We start from the raw sequence: 21,242 nt of genomic DNA on the forward strand, positions 1-21,242 counted from the left end.
GGTAATAATGAGAAGAGGATCCTCAGGTGCTGGAATCCACTTTTCTGAGGCAAAGTCTTGTGGAGATGCTCCTGATAATGGGAAGGGGTTGTGCCCATGATGAAGCTGACTTGGTCTACAACCCTCTGCGGCCTCTTGCAATCCCATGCATTGGAGGCTCTGTAGTAAGTTATGATACAATCAGTCAGAATGCTCTCCACAACACATCAAAAGGAGATTATTAGAAATTGGCTCAGCTTGAATTCCACTCTGGGTGTTTAACTGTACAAAGTCCATACACTGTAAAGCCCATCCATTTCTGTTTCTCAGTCTATCCTTCTGGTCTTGTCCCGAACCTGAGCTTGTCCAGATTCCGTTTAAGTACTGTACATCCATGAAATTAACTTGAATGCTCCATGAGGGGTACGCTGTATAAAGGAGTTTCATCTGAATTCTTCTTGGATTATTATAGTCTCGTGTTTCAGATTCCCTGACACGTTCTCTCTGCATAGGTTATATAGATAGATGCATTGTTTTGCACAATCAGCTTTCATTGTGTGACCATATGTTCCCAGCAGTTAAGATGTTCAAATCTCGTACGGTTACCATAGCATCCACGATGGAAACCAAGAATGATTGGCTTCAATCCAGTCAGATAGCGCTGATTGACAGGGCGAGGAGCCAATGACGAACTGGGTTGGCTTATTAAATCAATGCAGGAAGCGATTGGCAAACGCTGTGAAGTTTGCAGCGGACCCAATGATGGGGTGGCGCACTGGCTGGCGCCGGGAAAGTTTCAGGAGGAGAGTAGGAGGAGCCAGGAGGAAGCGTGAGCTGTCCGTGGTGCTGAGATGCGCAGTGGGAGCTGTCCACGAGCGCTGGTGCTGAAAGATCTGCTCATCAAACTTGGGCCATTTAGCTCATGAGTTGCTTCCTCAACTCTGATGAAACACTCGGTTGCAAAGGAATTCCCGCCCCCATAGCAAGGTTAATCCGTGAAATCATGGCCCAATTGAACTTGTCTTGAGCATATCTAATTTGCAGCAAGAGTAAAGATGAATTTATTTTACTATATGATCCACGGGTGCTTTATATTTCTATTGCCATAAACCAATTGGAATCCCAAGGACATTGAGAAGTTAAAAAAAGGTCACTTTAGTAAAGTTCTTGTAAAATTCTGAGCGGCCTTAGGCTCCGTGATGACTGTAACTGGAATTATTTAAGGCGATCTATTCATAATAATAAAATCACTTTGACGGTGGAAACATTTCTGGCGGAATTATGGAGATAAGGAAAGAACAACTGAAGAAATTGGCAGGAGATAGCTTGGGGCGCTTGCACAGGTGAGTGTTTTCTTGAAAAGTTGCAAATAATTGATAGGTGAAATTGTAGTATTGTTTTAAGGCTGTATTATATGTTGTGTTTTTTTCCTGCATGGTTTGGAGTCTGTGTGATATATCTTTTTTGCAGTTTCCGGATGAGGCGCTAATGCTTTCAATGTTAGATTTTCAGAGTATTATTTTTTTAATTAGTGTGTGTCTAGTGTGCTATAAACGATCTGAACGTGTTAGAAACATCTACACATACTCTTGGATTCTTCTGTCGATACCTTTCCATAATGTCTGCCCATTCTAACAACTCACTTTTAATTTTTTAAATTTATATTAATTCCGGTGTTTGCAAAGAAACAGACTTGATATGAAGAAGGAATGTTACTAGTTAATATTAACTGGGTGGGTTTACTGAAATGGGTTCTGTAAAACAGTATTCTGAATTCTTTTACGAAGATTGCATCTGAAGTGTCAATTGTTGTCTTCACTTTTCTTGTTTCATTAAATTATTCCACAGAGATTTGTTTTATGTTTTTGATATTCACTTCCATTACGACTGGCACAAATGCTGATTAATTCATCTCTGCCCTACTTCCTTGCCGGTTTATATTCCCTAATACACAACTATTTAAAGCGAATTTCTAACAACTGACGGGAATTTTACATTCAAAAGCTCCTTTTCTGGCGTGATTGGGTTCCATTCATTTGATCAACGATAAAAGATGTTTCCCCCTACACCTGCCAAGGGCACGGTTTTTTTTAACAAAGTCAAACGGGGCTTTGACTTTACAGGAAGGGAAAGTCTATGGTTCTAACTCTGAAATGCACATATTTTGGCAAATCCATCTATGTAATGAATCACCGAATCAGCCACTTTGTAATCATTTTGCAACAATTTAATATTGCCTCCTGGTTCCAGCGTTACCTCATTTAATCGAGCCTTGGTGTCTACCTACACATGGCCCTGGATTGTCTCTTCGTGAATCTTGGGTTAACATCGAAAGGTTAAAATAAAGAATCTTTTCTCTAGATTTGTGTGATTTACAGTAATTTAGATTAAGAACAAATTGACAGGTCGTTTCGTTGTTGAACTTCAAAATAAGAATTCTGCTCTGCGTCTTATCGTCTTATATTTATCTGCCAGATAGCTTCATTGTGTCCCGTTAATTGCAAGTTAACGTCTAACGCCGGTGGGGAAAAAATGCTGTTGGAAATGAACAAAGTCTTAAATAATTTCTTCTTTTGAATTCCTTCCCTTTAGTTTGGCTGAAGTGGGTCCCCGTAGCACAAAAATAAAATGATTTCCCCGTTGTGAGAGAGAAAAAAATGATCTCAGGCTGATAAATAATTTAAGCCAAGTGCATTCTGCCTCCCCCCCCCCCTTACTCTTACCACTTCCTACTGTACATTTAGACCATCTGCACTCACGAAACCATGGCAGATTTTAGTAGAATATCGAATTTAACCCTGCTCTGTGTAATCTGTGTGTATTAATGTTCTGTGGAATACAATAGACTTATGGTTCCAATCTCTTGGTTGAAAGGATGATTATTGGGATGATTTAACAAGCATAGCATCATTCTAATCCGACTGCGGGTTAGGTACTGCGTAGGGTGATTTTCGTTTTTATTTAAATGTATTTCTAGAAGTGAAGTTGGAAAGATTGAAGGGGGGATGGATCTTTTTTAATGACTCCTAATGGTTAGAGTAAAATTGCTTTCGGATTTAGTTTTAAACCGAGGGCGTGGCGATATTTATCGTCCAGTTTGGAAGATTGTGTCGTAAAGTGTGGCGGTACTTCGATACAGTGTCCAGCTAAGGGGGGCATAAATTCAGTATTCCAGAGCTCCGGAGGTGACCATGCCTCCACTCTGGTTAAAAGTGTTTTTGCAGGGACACGAGATAAATCTTCAAAAGCGAAGTAACAGCACCGGTTTTTATTGAGAATTGCTTTGCACCAATGAAACCGACGACTCAACCCTTCTGTTAAACCTAACCATCTGAATATGTACCCTTTCTTTAAGCGCACGTTCGGAGGACCGTAATGGACACGAAATTGAATTTAATCCGTTTTCAAAAGGTTTTTTTTTTCAGTAATTGATCGGTAATGTAAATCTCGTGCATATTGCACAGTCCAATCTTTCCAATGAAGCAGTTAGCTATTTTTCCTGGAGCTCTTCCTAAACTTACCCCTCTGAAAGCATGTGGATGATACATTCAAACCACTGATCTGCCTCCTTGTTAAAGATGATTATCCTAAAACTGTGGCCGAATGTAGTCCATAGTCACAATGGTGAGAATAGAGAGACTGAATTCGGTTTGGAAACTTCCGCTACTGGACAGGGAGGGGCCGGATTGGATGAGGAAGCTCCTCAATTATTGTGGTAGTATACTACCCCAGGGGGGCAGATGAGTGGCAACAGTCCTATTGGTTTTAAGGAATGTAATAGAACACGACTTAATACATTGACTATGAATGTAAGAAGGAAAGGGCTGGTTATCCTTGTAAATATGTTATTACGAATAAAGAATATTTTGATGTTTAAAGCAAAAAGTTGAGAATTGATGCATAATCAATCTCAAACTGTTCGCATCAAGATTCAATACCTCGTTGTCGTTGCTGATGCGAAATCCAAACATTTTACCACTTTGTTATCAAATGCAAATATCCTTCACAACGTGTCCATCCGAAACATCGTACATTTGCAATGGTGAATCGGTTAATATTAGCGATAATCGTTAATAATTCATGTGATTAATTGGCTACAGGCCTGGCAGATTTCGTTTGGATATGATTGTTTAATTATTGAATCTGAATCTGGGCGCTCTGGGGGGTATTGGGATCGAACTACCTGTGAATTATTCGTAAATGCCGTTCTGAAGGACACAGCACCGATTCCGTACTCATTGCTATAGAATTTGCCCTTTCGGTCTTTGGGCCAAAAAAAAGTATAAGCGAGAAACTATATTTTTATATATAAATACCGTATTCGCAGGGCGATTATTCGCAGAGCACGAATGGAACGAAATAATGAAACAAGCAGATTTCGACTTAATGTTTTATTTAATAGCGTTTGATTAAAGTTTAATTTCGACGTCACATTCAACGGTGGTGTTCCTCTGATGGGGATTAAGGACGATGAATTGGAGTCCTGGATTATTCCTTGCACCGGATAGGATTAGTAACAAGCATCCAATTCCAAAGAGAGAAGGGGGAGACTGCGCCGGCTCCATCCGTAACTCCCGTCAGAGATGCCCGGGTTCTAATCGTCTGAACAATCCCTTCTCGGGCTTCCAGCCCGGGTACAAATATCGATTATAACCGACGTTTCGATTACCAACTCCGCCATCTACTTCAGGGCTAATGACTGTTTCTGTCATTTGAGATTCTTTGCCTGATTTTATTTTATTTCTAAGCCAAACTTCCACTGGCAAATTTCATTTTGTAAATCCCCTCCGACCGCCCTAAATTATTAACCACCCAATATTCGCAAATAGATTTCAGATGACAACGCGTTTTCAAATATTCCGTATGGGACTTCAATTAGATTTCCAACTTTGGTCTAGATCCAGAATTTATTCCTATCATTGCAATTCAGTTCCTATCTAACTAGTCAGTTATCTAACTAGTCCTTTAATTATTTCATTTTTAAATGACCATAAGATCGTGAAGAGAAGACATTATTCCGATTTAATATATCATTTTATGCCTGGCATATGTAACAACGGGACCACGGGACCTAACAACAAAAATAATGGACCTGTTTCTGCCTTTTGGGTTTCGTTGCTTGATTTTATTTTATTTCTAAGTTAAAATCCCGAAGACCTTGTCTATCAGCGCGGCGATTGTCCTTCGCCGTTATAGACCAGTGATTCAGGGGTGGAGACATTCTCAAGGGCAGCTTCGGGGCCTGGCCTTGCCGATGTCATCAATATCGGAGGAATGAAGATGAATAATAGATTTTACATTTCCATGTGATCTGATCAAGAGGTCATAGAATAACCCTGGGGAACACTATTCGGCAATTTATCCGCCCAACAGCAGCGCCGGAGCTGGATGTCAATTACCCTAAAAAAAAACTGTCAACATCTCTCTGGCTGTTTCCTTCACTACAGCAGAAACCCAGTGCACTGCGGTTAAATCACCTTTCGCAGGCTCCCCAGGAACCCTGCAGCCAGGAGTATTTCTAAAAAGTCTTGTAATTGTGATAATGAAAAGCAACTGGAAGTTAAGAAATTGCCTTGTAAATTTTATATAGAAGTGACAAAAATCCTTGCGCAGCAGATAAAAACAAATTGAAACATGGAGAAAATAAAGGCTTCGGGGAACCGGCACAAAGCAGGAGATGAGGTAGGGTGGGCAGTCTTGAAGGACCATTTAGACTCCCTGGCTCCTGTTTATTTCTCTGTGTATTTATAGGAGGAGCACATTCCGGTGTAGAATATAAATGGAAGGTATATTCTTGGATCAGACCACTGATCCAATGAACACAAGAGATTCTGCAGATGCTAAAAGTCCAGAGTAACACATATAAAATGCTGGAGGAACTCAGCAGGTCAGGCAACATCTGTGGAGGGGGACAAACAGTCGACATTTCAGGCCAAGATCATTCATCACAACTGGAAAGGAAGGGGAAAGAGCCCAGAAGAAGAAGGTGGACATGAACTCAAATCCATTGATCCAATGAGTTGTGTTCAAAGTCCTAGCCTCAGTAAGTATAAAACTACCTATCAGTTGTAAAAACCCACCTAGTCCACTAATGTTCTTCAGGTGAGGACAAACACCCTGTCAATCATCCTTGCCCTGTCAAGCCTAACTGTGGATCTAGACCCACCAATCTCTTTGACTACCTTAAATCCTTGACTAACTCCTCCATTAGAAATGGAAATAATGGCTAACATTTCCAAGGATGATCAAGTATACTTTTAAAAGAAGAAAACATCTAGATTACAAACTTATAAGCATCTGACCATCTGATGGTGACACCCATTTTGATGATAGTACCCTCCCCAGCGATGTACGGTCTACCCGTTGCCCCATTTTATGACTTCACTATATCAATTGCATAATGATTATGTACTAAATTTCGGTGATGTTGGTTCAGGGACATTCACTGACTTCAGCACAGGGAGAAAATCCTGATTTTTTTTGAAATATCACATGGGACCTATTACGTCTACCCAAGTGGGTTGCATCGCCAAGAGGATGAAGTAAAAAACTATTTTAAGACAGCAACCATTTGACCTGTTCTAATGAAGGACCTCTGACCAGTTCAGTGTTTCCTGTGTTTTCTGTTTTCATTTCAAATTTCCACAGTTTATTTATTTTTTTCAATTGTTGAATTGGGAAAAGTTCTGAGCAAACAGAAGATGGAACATAATGCAACATTTCAAGCTGTATCATATTAACAGAAGTAAGGCATACAACTCCCACCTGAGGAGTGACGTGGATCCACTCCAATTTGCCTACAGGTCAACAACAGATGGCATTTCATTGGCTCTTTACTCAATCCTGGAACTCTTCATTGACTACAGCTCAGCACTCAATACCCTCATCCCGTCAAAACTAACCAATAGGCTCCACTACCTGGACTTCAGTACCTCCTTGTGCAATTGGATACTTGGTTTCTTCATTTGTAGCCCCCAGTCAATCAGCAACAACATCTCTTCCACAGTCGCCACCAGCCCAGGTGCACCACTAGGCTGCATGCTTAGCCCCTGCTCTACTCGCTTTACGCTTATGACTGTGAGGCTCCAAAGCCACATTTAAATTCACTGACAGCATCGCTGTCATTGGCTGAATCAAAGGTGAATCAGCAGCATAGAACAGAATTGAAAACATGGCTGAGTGATGCTAACCTCTTACTCAGTGTCGGCAAGACCAAGGAACTGATATTGACTTCAGGAGGAGGAAACCAGAGATCTATGAGCTAGACCTCATCAGGGGATCGGAGGAGGAGAGGGTCAGGAACTTTAAATTCCTCAATGTTCTCATTTCAGAGGATCCTGGGCCCAGCACATAAGTGCCATTACAAAGAAAGCATGACAGTGCCTGTACTTTCTTAGAAGCTTGTGACGATCTGGCATGTCATCTAAAACTTTGTCAAACTTCTATAGATGTCCAGCAGAGAGTATATTGACTCATTGCATCAAAGCCTGATATGGAAACACCAGTGTCCTTGAATGAACAAGCCTACTAAAGTAATGGGCACAGGCCAGTCCATCATGGGTAATGCCCTTCTCACTATTGAGTACATCTACACGAAGCACTGTCACAGGAAAGCAGCATCCAAAATCAAGGACTCCCACCACCAGGCCATGAAATCCTCTCACTGCTGCCATCAGGAAGGAGGTACAGGAGCCTCAGAACCCACACCACCTGATTCAGAAACACCTCAACCATTAGGCTCTTGAAGGGATAACTTCACTCAACTTCACTCACCCCCACACTGAATTGTTCTCACAACATATGAACTCACTTTCAAGGACTCCTCATCTCATGTTCTCAATATTTATTGCTTATCTATTTATTATTATTATTATTATTATTATTATTATTATTTTCTTTTTGTATCTGCACAGTTTGTTATCTTTTGAACATTGGCAGTTTGCCTGTCTTGTTGTGTGCAGTCTTAGATTGATTCTATTGTGTTCCTTTGCACTTACTATGAATGCCCACAAGAAAATGAATCTCACTAGAAATGACAATAAATATGGTGACACATGTACTTTGAACTTTGAGCTTTGAACAACATACTCTGAGAACTTTATCTACACACTAGCATTCACATGTGGTCAGGTAAAGATTATATCTTTATTACATCACAGGGTACTGCAGGTATTGAATGATTTATTTTTGCACTGTTTATTTATTTTGTAACTTGTAGTAATTTTATGTCTTTGCACTTCTCTGCACTGCTGCTGAAAGACAACAAATTTCAAGTCATTTAAGTCGGTGACACTAAACCTGATCACAGGAAAACTGACAAGCACACACAAAACGCTGTCTGTAGGTCAGACAGCAGCTACGGAGGGGAATAAACATCAATGTTTCCAGCTGAGACCCTTCAACAGGACTGGAAAAGAAGGAGGCAGAAGCCAGAATAAGAAGGTGGAGCGAGGGGGAGGAGTACAAGCTGGCAGGTGATAGGTGAGTCCAGCTGAGGAGGAAGATGGTGGAGAGGGAAGGGAATTAAGTAATAAGCTGGGAGGCGATAGCTGGAAGAGGGACAGGGTGGAAAAAGAAGGAATCTAGAAGGAGAGGACAGGGGACCATGGGGAAAAGGGAAGGAGGAGGGGAACTAGAGGAAGGCGATGGGGAAGTGAGGAGGAGAGAGGGGGTTTGAGGAGTATTTGATTGCTCTGAGCCTGTGTTCATTGGAGTTTAGAAGGATGGGGGGACGGTGTCTCTTTGAAACCTGTTGAATACTGAAAAAGGCCTAGATAGGGTGGACACAGAGAGGATAAAGTGGGTGTGTGGAAGTGGGGGGGGGGATGAAGTGAGAAGCTGGAAAGTGATAGGTGGAAGAATTGAGGGGCTGAAGAAGAAGGAATCTTATAGGAAGGGAGAGGGGACCATGGGAGAAAGGAAAGAAGGTTGGGCACCAGAGGGAAGGGATGGGCTTGTGAGGAGAAGGGGTGAAAGGGGAACCAGACTGGGGAATGAAAAAGCTGAGGTTTATTACTTGTCCATACAGATATTCTTGGGTACCATGGTGCTTGTGTGGTGAAGCTGCTTCATGATGTTGTTAGATAAGGAGTTGCTGAACTCTGATACAAAGTCACTCCAAATTGCAACAAAGGGTTGCAGAATGGTTATCCTACCCCGGATTATCAGACCAAGGTGCAGCCCAATCTCCTGCAACTACATAACCATCTTATGCTATCTAAATTACCTGCTGATGTTGTAATTCCAATCAAACTGAACCACCTTAGTGGAATAACCTTCTCATTTTTTATATGAAAAGAAATCAATAAAGACATTGAGAGGCAACTACACAGTATATTTATCCAAAATGTGCCAAGCTCTCTGTGTGACTTGCTCCCCTGCCATTGCTTTGGCACTTTAACCCAGTGGCCATTTCATCAGGTACACCTGTACACCTGCTTATTAATCCAAATATCTAATCAGCCAATCCTGTGGCAGCAACTCAATGCATAACAGCATGCAGACATGGTCAATAGATTCAGTTGTTGTTCAGACCAGACATCAGAATGGGGGGAAAATGTGATCTCAGTGACTGTGCCAGGCTGATCTGGGATTTCCATGCTTGGCACTGTCCAGAGTTTACAGAGAATGGTGTGGAAAAAAAATCCAGCGAGCAGCAGTTCTGTGGGGAAAATGCCTTGTTAATGAGAGAGGGGAGAGAAGAATGGCCGGGCTGGTTGAAGCTGACAGGAAGGTGACAGTAACTCAAATAGCCAGGTATTATAACAGTGGTGAGCAGATTGACCCTTGAAGCGGATGGGTTACAGCAACAGAAGACCATGAGCATACACTCAGTGGCTTCTTTATTAGTTATACAGGTAATAGAGTGGCCACTGACTCTATGCTGTCCCATCGCTGTCAGCATTTAATTCCTCTTCTGTTGAATCTGGCTACTGAGAATCCGCCCCACCATATTCAATAATGCTACACCTCCTCATTGCTTAAATTCACGGTGAACTTCTACCACTTCCTACCTTCACTATCTGCTCCCATTTGGCCCATTCCTACCCAGGTGAATGGGAGAATGAGGTAAAATAGCAGCAATTGCAACGCCACCTCAGCAGGGGTCCTGGTGGGAACCGCCAGGAAATAGCGATCCGAGAGGCCTTTCCATCCTTCTCTTTCCCCATCCTGCCTGGTTGTACCTGGAAATGTATTTTCTTCTTAAATCCATTCAGTAACTTGGCCTCTGCAGCTCTTTCACGTAGACCATCCCACAGGTTCAGCACCCTCTGATGAACTAATTTCATCATATAGCCAAAATATGTTACTCTATCTCCTACGTCCCTGGCCCTTGGTTCGAGAGAACCAGTAGAATCATCTGTCCAGCTCTGTCAGTATTTTTTAACTTTCTTTTATAATTCCCTCCCATTCATCTAAATTCTAGCCTTGGAGCTCCAGTAATCTGCCACTGAGAAAGTGATCAGTTATGTAAACCCGTGTCCCATGTGAGTTGTGGCCCTTGAAGGGACACTAGATGTCACCGACATACAGATAATAGATGAAAAGATCTTTTAAGTGATTTTAGTGGGATCAAGAGGAGGATTTGTGAGGAGCAAGCCATTGCTGATGTGCCTCAATTTATGTCATTACATTAACAATATTTTCCCATCTATTCTGAAAGAATCAAAATGCCACACAGTCAGACGGTTATGTTCAGGATAAAAATTTAACTGAAAGCTTTAATAAAATTACAGACACAACAAACCTCTGCAGAATAATTATTTTTCAGTACTGTGTCAAAGTCTTGGGCACATATCTATAGCTGGGTGTCTAAGACTTTTGCACAGTACTGTATTTGTCAACACGGAGTGGAGAGCGAATCTGTAAATCTGGCAGGAGAAAAGGATGTTCAGAATGATGAGGGGGGATGTGCTACAGGAGGGGTGTGGGGCACGTGGCAGAGAAGGTGTGCCAGGGGCGGGGAGAGGGGTGCTGTGGGTGCAGACACACCCAGCCCTGAGACAGCAGGCAAGGTCATTTAATTTCAAACAATTGATTCGTTGATCATTACAGAATGCCTCTCAGGTGCTCCCACACCCTCCTCTCTCCCTTCCCCTTTCCCCAACCATGATTCCCCTCTCCCTGCCCCCTTCCCACTCTCAGTCCACTATGGTGACCCAGATCAGAATCAGGCTCATCATCACTCACATATGTCATGAAATTAGTTTTTATTGTGGCAGCAGTACAGTGCTATATATAAAATTACTACAGTATTGTGCAAAAGTCTTAGGCACCCTAGCTATATTTATGTGCCTAAGACTTCTGCATGGTACTGTAAATATTTAGAATGTATTAAAAACTTAAGGTTTTAATTTGATGTGCCTATGGCACACTTAGCTTAGAGTCCAAATTCAAGTCCTGCTCCAGATACCAGCATAAAAATCGCCGTCCAGAATGCGGGAATACTAGGGCACTGCCAAAGGTGAAATGTTAAGCCAAGGTCTCATCTTTTCTCACTTTGGGAGGACGAGGTCTTTCAAGGAAAGTTTCAGAGAAGAGTAAAATATTCACCTTTCAATTAATGTATCTGGTATTGTCACATTGCTGTTTGTGGGATATTGCTGTGCAGACTAATAGTGTCCACAATTTGAAAGTGATAAAACTTTGATCTGTTTTGGATAGGATTTAAAAGGCATGAAAGAAATACAAGTCTTCTATGATTCAAAGTACACAATCAGTGGCCACTTTATTAAGTACAGCAATGGAACCCAGTGTGGTCTTCTGTTGCTGTAACCTATCCACTTCAAGGTTCGACTTGTTGTACGTTCAGAGATGTTCTGCACACCACTGTTGGTAACATGTGGTTATCTGGGTTACTGTTGCCTTCCAGTCAGTTTGAGCCAGTCTGCCCATTCACCTCTGACCTCTCTCTTTAACGAGGCATTTTTGCCCTCAGAACTGCTGCTCACTAGATGTCTGTACTTGTTTCTCACGCCATTCTCTGAATTCTAGCGACTGCTATGCGTGAAAAATGCCGGGAAATCAGCAGGTTCTGAGACACCCAAACCACTCAATCTGGCTCCAACTACCTTCCCACAGTCGAAGTCACTTAGATCACATTTCTTCCCCTATTCTGTTGTTTGGTCTGAACAACAACTGAAGCTCTTGACCATGTCTGCATTTTTTAATGCATTGAGTTGCTGCCACATGATTGGCTGATTAGATATTTGCATTAATGAGTAGGTGTACAGTTGCACCTAATGAAGTGGCCACTGAGTGTAACTTTGATAGAACCCACTTAATTAATAAGACTCTTGGTGGACACTATTGTTCTCCATAGGCTTCTCAACACAATATTTGATCAAAGGTGAGATTTTTGTCCATATAAGATCAACAGAAACTGAATTGAGTGTACATCGTTAACCCTAGACTGCCAAATGGATGGCTAGCTGATGAATAAACCTTTCTCAAGCTTGCAGGCAGGTGCAGGTATCAATCTTAGCTGACATTTTAACGACAAACTCTTCCACCTTCATCAGGGATGACACCTAGACATGTCCAGTCTGATGGTATTTATCCCCCCATCGTCCATCCCTCCTGATTGGTTAGTCCTCATCCAATCAGGTTTCCACCGTCCCACCTTGCTTACAATCAAATTCCCATCCTTATTTAGAACGAGGCCTTCACCTTTGTTAAAACTCTTTTCCTGGAGTTTTATTTCAATGGCTCCCTTCTCCAGGCGGTCCCAAGACCCAACGGTGCGGCACAGTAGTTTTGTGCCTTCGAAGTTAATCTTATGGCCATTATGAATGTAATATTCTGCCACAGCCAATTTCTCCAGGAGGGCTAGCTGTCACCAAGGCACAATGGTACACACTCCATGCAATGCTATTTAACTGCAATCTATTTGCAGTTTTATTTATCTACAAATGTTTTAATTGCATGTTATCCAATTAATCCCAGGACGTGGCTCTTACATCTTGATTAAGCTACCGGTCAAGTACTCTGGCTGCAGCTTATAAACAGCTGAGCTCTGGCTTCCATTTCGCAGCTTAGCAGGCAGAGGCAGCTCCTGCTTGACCTTTTCAAGAATGCCTTATTCTTTCAGACTAATGTCATCAGTCTGAAGACTGATGTATCTTTGCAGACAACGATGCAGTTCCCAGGCTCCCTATTTTAGCTCTGGAGAGAGAACTTCAAACCAATGTGCTCATCAGGAATGGTCACAGCTCCAGTCCTACACCCTAGCTAATTTGATTCTCCACTGACGTCCATGGGAAATAATTCAGATTCAGATTCATTTATTTACCACATTGTACATCAAAACATATAGTGAAATGTGTCGCTCGTGTTCACAACCAACACAACCTAAGGATGTGCCGCAAGTGTCACCACACATTCTGGCATTAACATAGCGTGCCCTCGATGTTCAACAAAACAACAATAAAACGAGCCCTTCCATCCACCCACCCACTCACTCACGCATAGACAGTTCTCCAAACTCTTCTGGGCCATCGGCCTCTATTGGGCTTGCAGACACTGGACATCCAACCTCCCCAGTGGATTCACAGACATGCAGACCCAAGCCTCGACTTCCAGATTTCTGACCAACCTTTGATATTTTTATTTTATTTACTTATTGAGATAAAGCACCGATTTGTCCCTTTGAGCCGCCTGCCCAGCAATCCCCCAACTTAATCCTAGCTTAATGACGGGACAATTTACAATGACCAATTAACCGACCAACCAGCACATCTTTGGACTGTGGGAGGAAACCGAAGCACTAAGAGAAAACCCACAAGGTCACGGGGAGAATGTACGAACTCTTCACAGGCAGCAGTGGGAATTGGACCTGGGTTGCTGGTACTGTAAAGCGTTGTGCTAACCACCACACTAACGTGCAGCCCTGAGATATCAACCCCAGCACCTTCAGTTCATGGGACCACAAACTCAGACTCGACGATGACGGGAGCCCAATATCACCGCCTCGAACTCCGGATTCACTGAATTTGTTCCATCCAGCCGGCTACTGTGGTTTTCAGGCGTTAACGTTGCTATCAATGTTTAACCAATCTTTTAATGGGATAACCTCCTTAGAAGATCAGCCAACTTGTTGACATGTGGGAACATTACATTTGGAGAACTTCAGTATGATAACTATGAGCAAGCGTGTGAAAGAGCTCAGTAGAAACTATTGAGTCCTGATGAAGGGTCTCGGCCAAAATGTCAATTTCACGTGTGTGTGTGTGTGTGTGTGTGTGTGTGTGTGTGTGTGTGTGTGTGTGTGTGTGTGTGTGTGTGTGTGTGTGTGTGTGTGTGTGTGTGTGTGTGTGTGAGTGTGTGTGTGTGTGTGTGTGTGTGTGTGCGCGCGTGTGTGCGTGAGTGTCTGTGTGTGAGTGTGTGTGTGTGTGTGTGAGTGTCTGCGTGTGTGTGTGTGTGTGTGTGTGTGTGCGCGTGTTTGCGTGAGTGTCTGTGTGTGAGTGTGTGTGTGTGCGCGTGTGTGTGCGTGAGTGTCTGTGTGTGAGAGTGTGTGTGTGTGTGTGTGTGTGTGTGCGCGCGTGTGTGTGCGTGAGTGTCTGTGTATGTGTGTGTGTGTGTATGTGTGTGTGTGTGTGCGCGCGTGTGTGTGCGTGAGTGTCTGTGTGTGAGTGTGTGTGTGTGTGTGTGTGTGTGTGTGTGTGTGTGCGCGCGTGTGTGTGCGTGAGTGTCTGTGTATGTGTGTGTGTGTGTGTGTGTGCGCGCGTGAGCGAGCGAGAGACTCTGGATTTCCAGTATCTGCAGAATCTCTTGTGTTTATTAGTAGTATGCCTTTACCATTGTGTATTTCATTAGGGAATAGGAATAAATAACCCAGTCCCTCACTTCTGTCTCAGTACTTACCTATCTTTGATATTTTTGCCTAATTAAAAATCTGTTGATGTTCAAGATTTGTTAATGCAGCCTTTTTCGGGGGTTTGAAAGTAACAGCTGTAAATATCCTTACCACCATCTGGAGTGAAGACAGCTTACGTTCTGATGGTGTAACTCCCATCCCTCCATGTCTTTGTGGCTTCCTATCTCTATAACCAAGTTCAAGTTCAAGCTCAAATTCAAGTTTGTTTCCATTCCCACTATATGCCCGTATACTGCCAAATGAAACAATTTTCCTCTGGTCCAAAGCGCACAACACAGTACATAAAACACACACAGCACATAAAATAATACTACCACAAATAAATTCACAAATAATAAGATGCACTTACAACACAAGTTTGAAAAGTAAACGGTCTAACGCCACTGGCATTTCATGAGTGAGGAGACCTGAGTGGTGGCAGGAAGTTCAGTAGTCTCTGGGGGAAGAAGCTGTTTCCCATCTTAACAGTCCTTGTCCCAATGCTATGGTACCTCCTGACAGATGGTAGAGGGTCAAAGAGATTGTGGGACAGCTGGATAGGTAGGGTCCATACAACCCTCCTGGATCCTTCCAGTTCTGGCCTGGGGAACAACAGCATTCTGCAGAGTGACTCTACAAATTAGGGCTGTGCTCCTCTGTGTGAATGATGCGCCATGGTGCCAGTGGTCTAGATAAGATGGCAGTGTACTCGGACGTTGGGTCCTAACAAAGATCCCATTGTTTGTCTTCTCCATGATCGCAAGACACTGCTGGATAGTAAGAACACCAAGTACTGCAGGTCTGCCTCACTAGAGAGTTGCTGGATAGCGGTGGGGCTGGACTAGTTGTGCATCGTAATGTAGCCTGCTTCAGCCAGTCAGGAAAAAGGGTGACAGAGATGATGTGCGGTCCAACGGACAGTGCCAGTGATTGACTTGGATATTTTTTGTTGTGATCCTGTTGGTCATCGGCAGTGTAGAATACTGTGAGTCTAAATCATTGGTGAGACTGGCGGCAAGGAAGCTGCGTTGCCTTGGTTGTTGCCCAGCCAAGGCCCTTATGCCTCGGGGTTGCCTGTTGCAACTGCTGGGAAAGGAGACGCTGGAGTTGGCTGTGTGTCGCTGGATTCTACACTGGGATGGGGACTGGCCCTACCCATCGGTGCTGTTCTCCAGTGCTGGCTCAGTAGAAGACAAGCCAGATTGCATTCATTTGAGGTTGCAATTGCGTAAGATGAGGAACCACTGAGAGCTTTCAGAAACGTGGCCCCAGGATGACATCCATGCATCATCAATCTACTGGGCCCTGACACTCAGGGACTTGGGCTATGTTATTATATTTCTGGAATTGTATGTTTTTTTTCTGCTATCATAGTTATATGTGTTGTGTGCTGTGTGTGACTGTTGGCACTGTGTTTTACACCTTGGGCCCAGAGCAATGCTATTTCATTTGACTGGTATCCATCTGTATGGTTGAATAATCATTAACTTGAACTTGAATGTTGTAGTGAGTGCAATAGACTGAATGGTCCATTATTGCTTCTATATAAAATGTTCCTGTACCTTTGCCCAGCACTTACAGTAAGTGCAATTACGAATAAAGCACAGTAGGGCCTCTACTTCCTTAGGAGTTTGAAGAGATTTGGCATGACATCTAACATTTTGACAAACTCTGTAGATGTGCAATGCAGAGTATTTTGGCTGGCTGCATCACAGACTGGTATGCCCTTGAACGGAAAATGCTATAAAAAGTAGTTGATATGGCCCAGTCCGTCACAGGTAAAACTTCCCCACCACTGAGCACATCTGCATGAAACGCTGTCGCAGGAAAGCAGCATCCATCATCAGGGACCCCCCACTACCCAGAACATGCCCTCTTCTTGCTGCTACCATCAGGAAGAAGGTACAGGAGTCTCAGGACTCACATCATCAGGTTTAGGAACAGTTATTACCCCTCAAACATCAGCTCTTTAACTAAACTCAACTTCATCTGCCCCATCACTGACTGTTCCCACAACCAATGGACTCACTTTCAAGGACTCGTCATTTCATGTTCTCAATATTTATTGCTTATCAATTTATTACTATCTCTTTTTCTATTTGCACAGTTTGCTGTCTTTTGCACCCTAATTGAACACACAGGTTGGTGTGATCTGTCATTGATTCTGTTATGCTTATCATTCTATAGATTTATTGAGTATTCCCACAAGAAAACAAATCTCAGGGTGGTATATGGTGACAGATATGTACTTAGATAGTAAATTTACCTTGCACTTTGGACTTTTGAACTTTGAACATTTGAGAAAGATGCCACGATGTCCTTGTTGGGGAAGGAGTTCCCAGGGTTTTGACCCAATAACGATAAAGGAAAATGAGGGCACTTTGCAACCGGGAGTGCGATGTTCTTATTTGAAGATGAAACATTATTAAGATTTTGTGTTTGCTCGACATTGGAGTGTAGACTCCCTGTTTGGAGTGTTGCCTTACTTTTATATTGGGTTATGGTTATCTTACAGTTCCACACTGAAAGATAAGCACGAATAGGTTCTGTATTGCAGGCAGAGTCTGTTATCACTACTTTAACAGGCATGTTGGATTGGTAACAACATCTCTTCCACAACCTGTATTAGCGCAGGTACACCGCAAGTCTGTGTGCTTAGCACCCTGCTCAACTCGCTCTACGTGTATGACTGTGTGGCTACGTACAGCTCCAATGACACCACTGTCTTTGGCTGAATCAAAGATGGTGACAAATCACCATATAGATGTTGCCAGCATTTGAGAAACTGAGTTACAGAGAAAGGTTGAATAGGTTAGGACTTTATTCCCTGGAGCGTAGGAGAATGAGGGGTGATTTGATGGAGGTGTATAAAATTATGATGGGTATAGATAGAGTGAATGCAAGCAGGCTTTTTCCACTGAGGCTAGGGGAGAAAAAAACTAGAGGTCATGGGTTAAGGGTGAAGGGGAAAAGTTTAAAGGGAACATGGGGGGGGGTCTTCTTCACGCAGAGAGTGGTGGGAGTGTGGAATGAGCTGCCGGATGAAGTTGTAAATGTGGGCTCACTTTTGACATTTAAGAAAAACTTGGACAGGTACATGGATGAGAGGGGTTTGGAGGGATATGGTCCAGGTGCAGGTCAGTGGGACTAGGCAGAAAAATGGTTCGGCACAGCCAAGAAGGGCCAAACGGCCTGTTTCTGTGCTGTAATGTCCTATGGTTCTATACAGGAGGGAGATTGAAAATCTGGCTGAGTGGTGCCACAACAACAACCTCTCACTCAATATCAGCAAGACCAAGGAGCCAATTATTAACTTCAGAATGTGAAGCCATGAGACAGTCCTCGAGATGAGGTGGAGAGGGTCAGCAATTTTAAATCCCTCAGTATTATCACTTCAGAGTACCTCTCCTGGGCCCAGCACAAAAGTGCAATTACGAAGAAAACACGGCAGTGCCTCTACTTCCTTAGGAGTTTGTGAAGATTCGGCATGACGTTGAAAACTTTGACAAAATTCTATAAATATATGGGGGAGGGTATATTGACTGGCTGCATCATAATCAGGTATGATAACACTAATGAATGCGCTTGAACAGAAAATCCTACAAAGGGCAGTGGATGTAGCCCAGTCCATCACGAGTAAAGCTCTTCCCTCCATTGAGCATATCTACATGGAGCATTGTCACAAGAAACAGTATTCATCGTCAGGGACCCCAACCACCCAGGACATGCTCTCTTCTCACTTCTGCCATCAGGAAAAAGGTACACTTCACACCACCAGGTTCAGAAACAGTTATTATCCTTCAACCATCCGACTCTTCACTCAACTTCACTTGCCCCATCTCTGAAAAGTTCCCACAACCAATGGGCTCACTTTCAAGGACCTTCATCTCATGTTCTTGATATTTATTGCTTATTATTATGATTTCTTTCTTTTTGTATTTGCACAGTTTGTTGACTTTTGCACATAGTTGTCACCCAGTTGGTGCAGTCTTTCACTGATCCTATTATAGTTATTGGCTTTATTGAGTATGCCTGCAAGAAAATGAATTTCAGGGTTGTATATGGTGACATAAATATACTTTGATAGTTAATTTACTTTGAACTTAGTGTTCAGATGCCTGAGAAAATGTTGTAGTTCTACCAAACCCTAGTTAGACCACACTTGGAATATTGTGTTTAGTTTGGTCACCTCATTTTAGGATTGATGTGTTAGAGAGGGTGCAGAGGAGATTTACAAGGATGCTGCCTGGATTAGAGAGCATGTCTTATGGAACAGGTTGGGCAAACTAATGGTTTACTCCTTAAGCGAAGGAGGATGAGATTTGACTTGATAGAGGTGTAGTAAATGATCAGAGTCATAGATTAAGTGTACAGTCAGAGACTTTTACCCAGGGTGAAATGGATAATAGGAGAGGGCCATAATTTTAAGGTGATTGTAGGAAAACTTAGGGGACATCAGAGGTCTTTTTTTTTTAACAGAGAGTAGTAGGAGCCTGGAATGTCCTGCCAGGGGTGGTGGTAGAGGCAGATACATTAGGGACATTTAAGAGACTCTTAGATTGTCTGATGGATGATAGGAAAATGGAGGGCAATGTAGGAGGTAAGGGTCACAATGACAAAAAAGGAGAGGACAGTGGACTATGGAAGGAAAGAAAAGAGGGGAGGAACCAGAGGGAATTGATTGGCAGGTGAGGAGAAGAGAAGGAGTAGAGGGGAACCAGAATGAGGAACCGAAAGAAAGAGAAGGGGGAAAGAGGAAGAAATCAATGTTCATGCCATCAGGTTGGAGGCTACCCAAATGTTCATCTAACTTGAGTGTGGCTTCATCATGGCCGTAGAGGAGGCCATGGACCAACGTGTCGGAATGGGGATAGGAAGTTGAATTGAAATGGGTGGCCACTGAGAGATCCTGCCTTTTTCGCCAGGCAGAGTGAAGGTGTTTGACAAAGCGTTCCCCCAATCTTCATCAGGTCTCACCAAAGGCTGCACCAGGAGCATCGGTTACAGGAGAAGAGAGCCAGCTTCTGCCTTCATTTCATTGCCTGCCCCGCATACCTCTGGCCTATTGGCCGGCATTTTGGACAGGCCATTATGCGGTTTGTTTTCCTCTCCCACCCTTGGAGACTAATACTGAGCCAGCAAACCTGGACTCACTCATCTGAGGTCCCTCATTGCTCAGCTGCTGACTTGCATGAAGAAATATTGGTAGAGCTGATCAGCAGAATTGGGGTGTAAAGTCTGGGAGGTTGTGGCCGTCAACTCAGCGTGGACAACTGACTGAACACTCAGTCTCAGCGGCTGCTTCGCCATTTCAATACCCCAAGACTTGTTCTTTTGCGCTTTGATCTCCTTGCGATTGTGACCTTACTTAATTGACTGCTGTCATCGGGTTGGATTTCTGTGTTACATGCGTGGCACAGGCACCTCTGCACCAACACTCACTGTTTAAAATGCTGTTCTCCGCGATGAACAACTTTCCACATTGCACTCTCTCTGTAACCTTCAGTTACCCTTTCCGGATCGTTTGCATGCACCTCACACCTCACTTTCCATCTAGCTTTGCATTGTCAACAAATGTGGTTGCATTACAAATTACTTATTCAACATTTACATCATTAATATAATGTGGACTATCTGAAGACACAGTACTCTCCCATATGACTCCATCAGTACCGACCATCAACCTGAAAATGCCCTGATTATTGGTTTCTGTACTCTGTCCCTGCTAATCTGTTACCCTCAAAACCTCACAACCTGTTCTTAATATTGCATTTTGCTAAATCCTATTAAAAATACACTATTTTTTTCATCTAACTTGGTAATTCTATCCTCAAAATCTTTCACAGATTTGTCAACCCCAGTTTCCAATTCATAAAAACATAAGCCACAACCCAGGAAAGCATAGCTAGTGATTTGTTGCTTGTGAAGTGTGCTGCATTGCGATATGCAAGGAGGAAATTAATGAGCTTCTGATTCAGTGTCAGTGTAGTGTGTTCTGTGGACATTGCTTGCAGAGCATTCTTTAGACTCTGGGCAAACCTTTCCACCAAGCCATTTGTAGCTGGGTGGTATGGTGCTTTATTCCATTTTAGGCTGAGGAAAGTCCATCACCCCCCCCCCCCCCCACCCCATCCTCACCACATTCCACAGGGGTTGTATTGAGAGCATCCTGAGCAGCTGCATCACTGCCTGGTTCGGAAATTGAACCATCTCGGATCGCAAGACCCTGCAGCGGATGGTGAGGTCAGCTGAGAAGATCATCGGGGTCTCTCTTCCCGCCGTTACAGACACTTACACCACACGCTGCATCCGCAAAGCAAACAGCATTATGAAGGACCCATGCACCCCTCATACAAACTCTTCTCCCTCCTGCGATCTGGGAAAAGGCACCGAAGCATTCGGGCTCTCA

At 43.2% G+C, this 21,242-nt stretch overlaps 1 protein-coding gene across 1 annotated transcript in view; it reads left to right on the plus strand.

Annotated features, from left to right (window-relative positions):
• Positions 1-762: 762 nt before the first annotated feature.
• LOC140719342 (vesicular glutamate transporter 1) overlaps positions 763-21,242 on the plus strand; it is a 125,309-nt gene continuing 104,829 nt past the window's right edge. The window contains exon 1 of the mRNA XM_073033914.1: positions 763-1,322. Within this exon, the coding sequence (XP_072890015.1) occupies positions 1,261-1,322 (62 nt within the window). The 5' untranslated portion in view covers positions 763-1,260. The remainder of the gene's footprint in view (positions 1,323-21,242) is intronic.

The sequence above is a fragment of the Hemitrygon akajei genome, chromosome 31 (assembly GCF_048418815.1).
Source record: "Hemitrygon akajei chromosome 31, sHemAka1.3, whole genome shotgun sequence".
NCBI lineage: Eukaryota > Metazoa > Chordata > Chondrichthyes > Myliobatiformes > Dasyatidae > Hemitrygon > Hemitrygon akajei.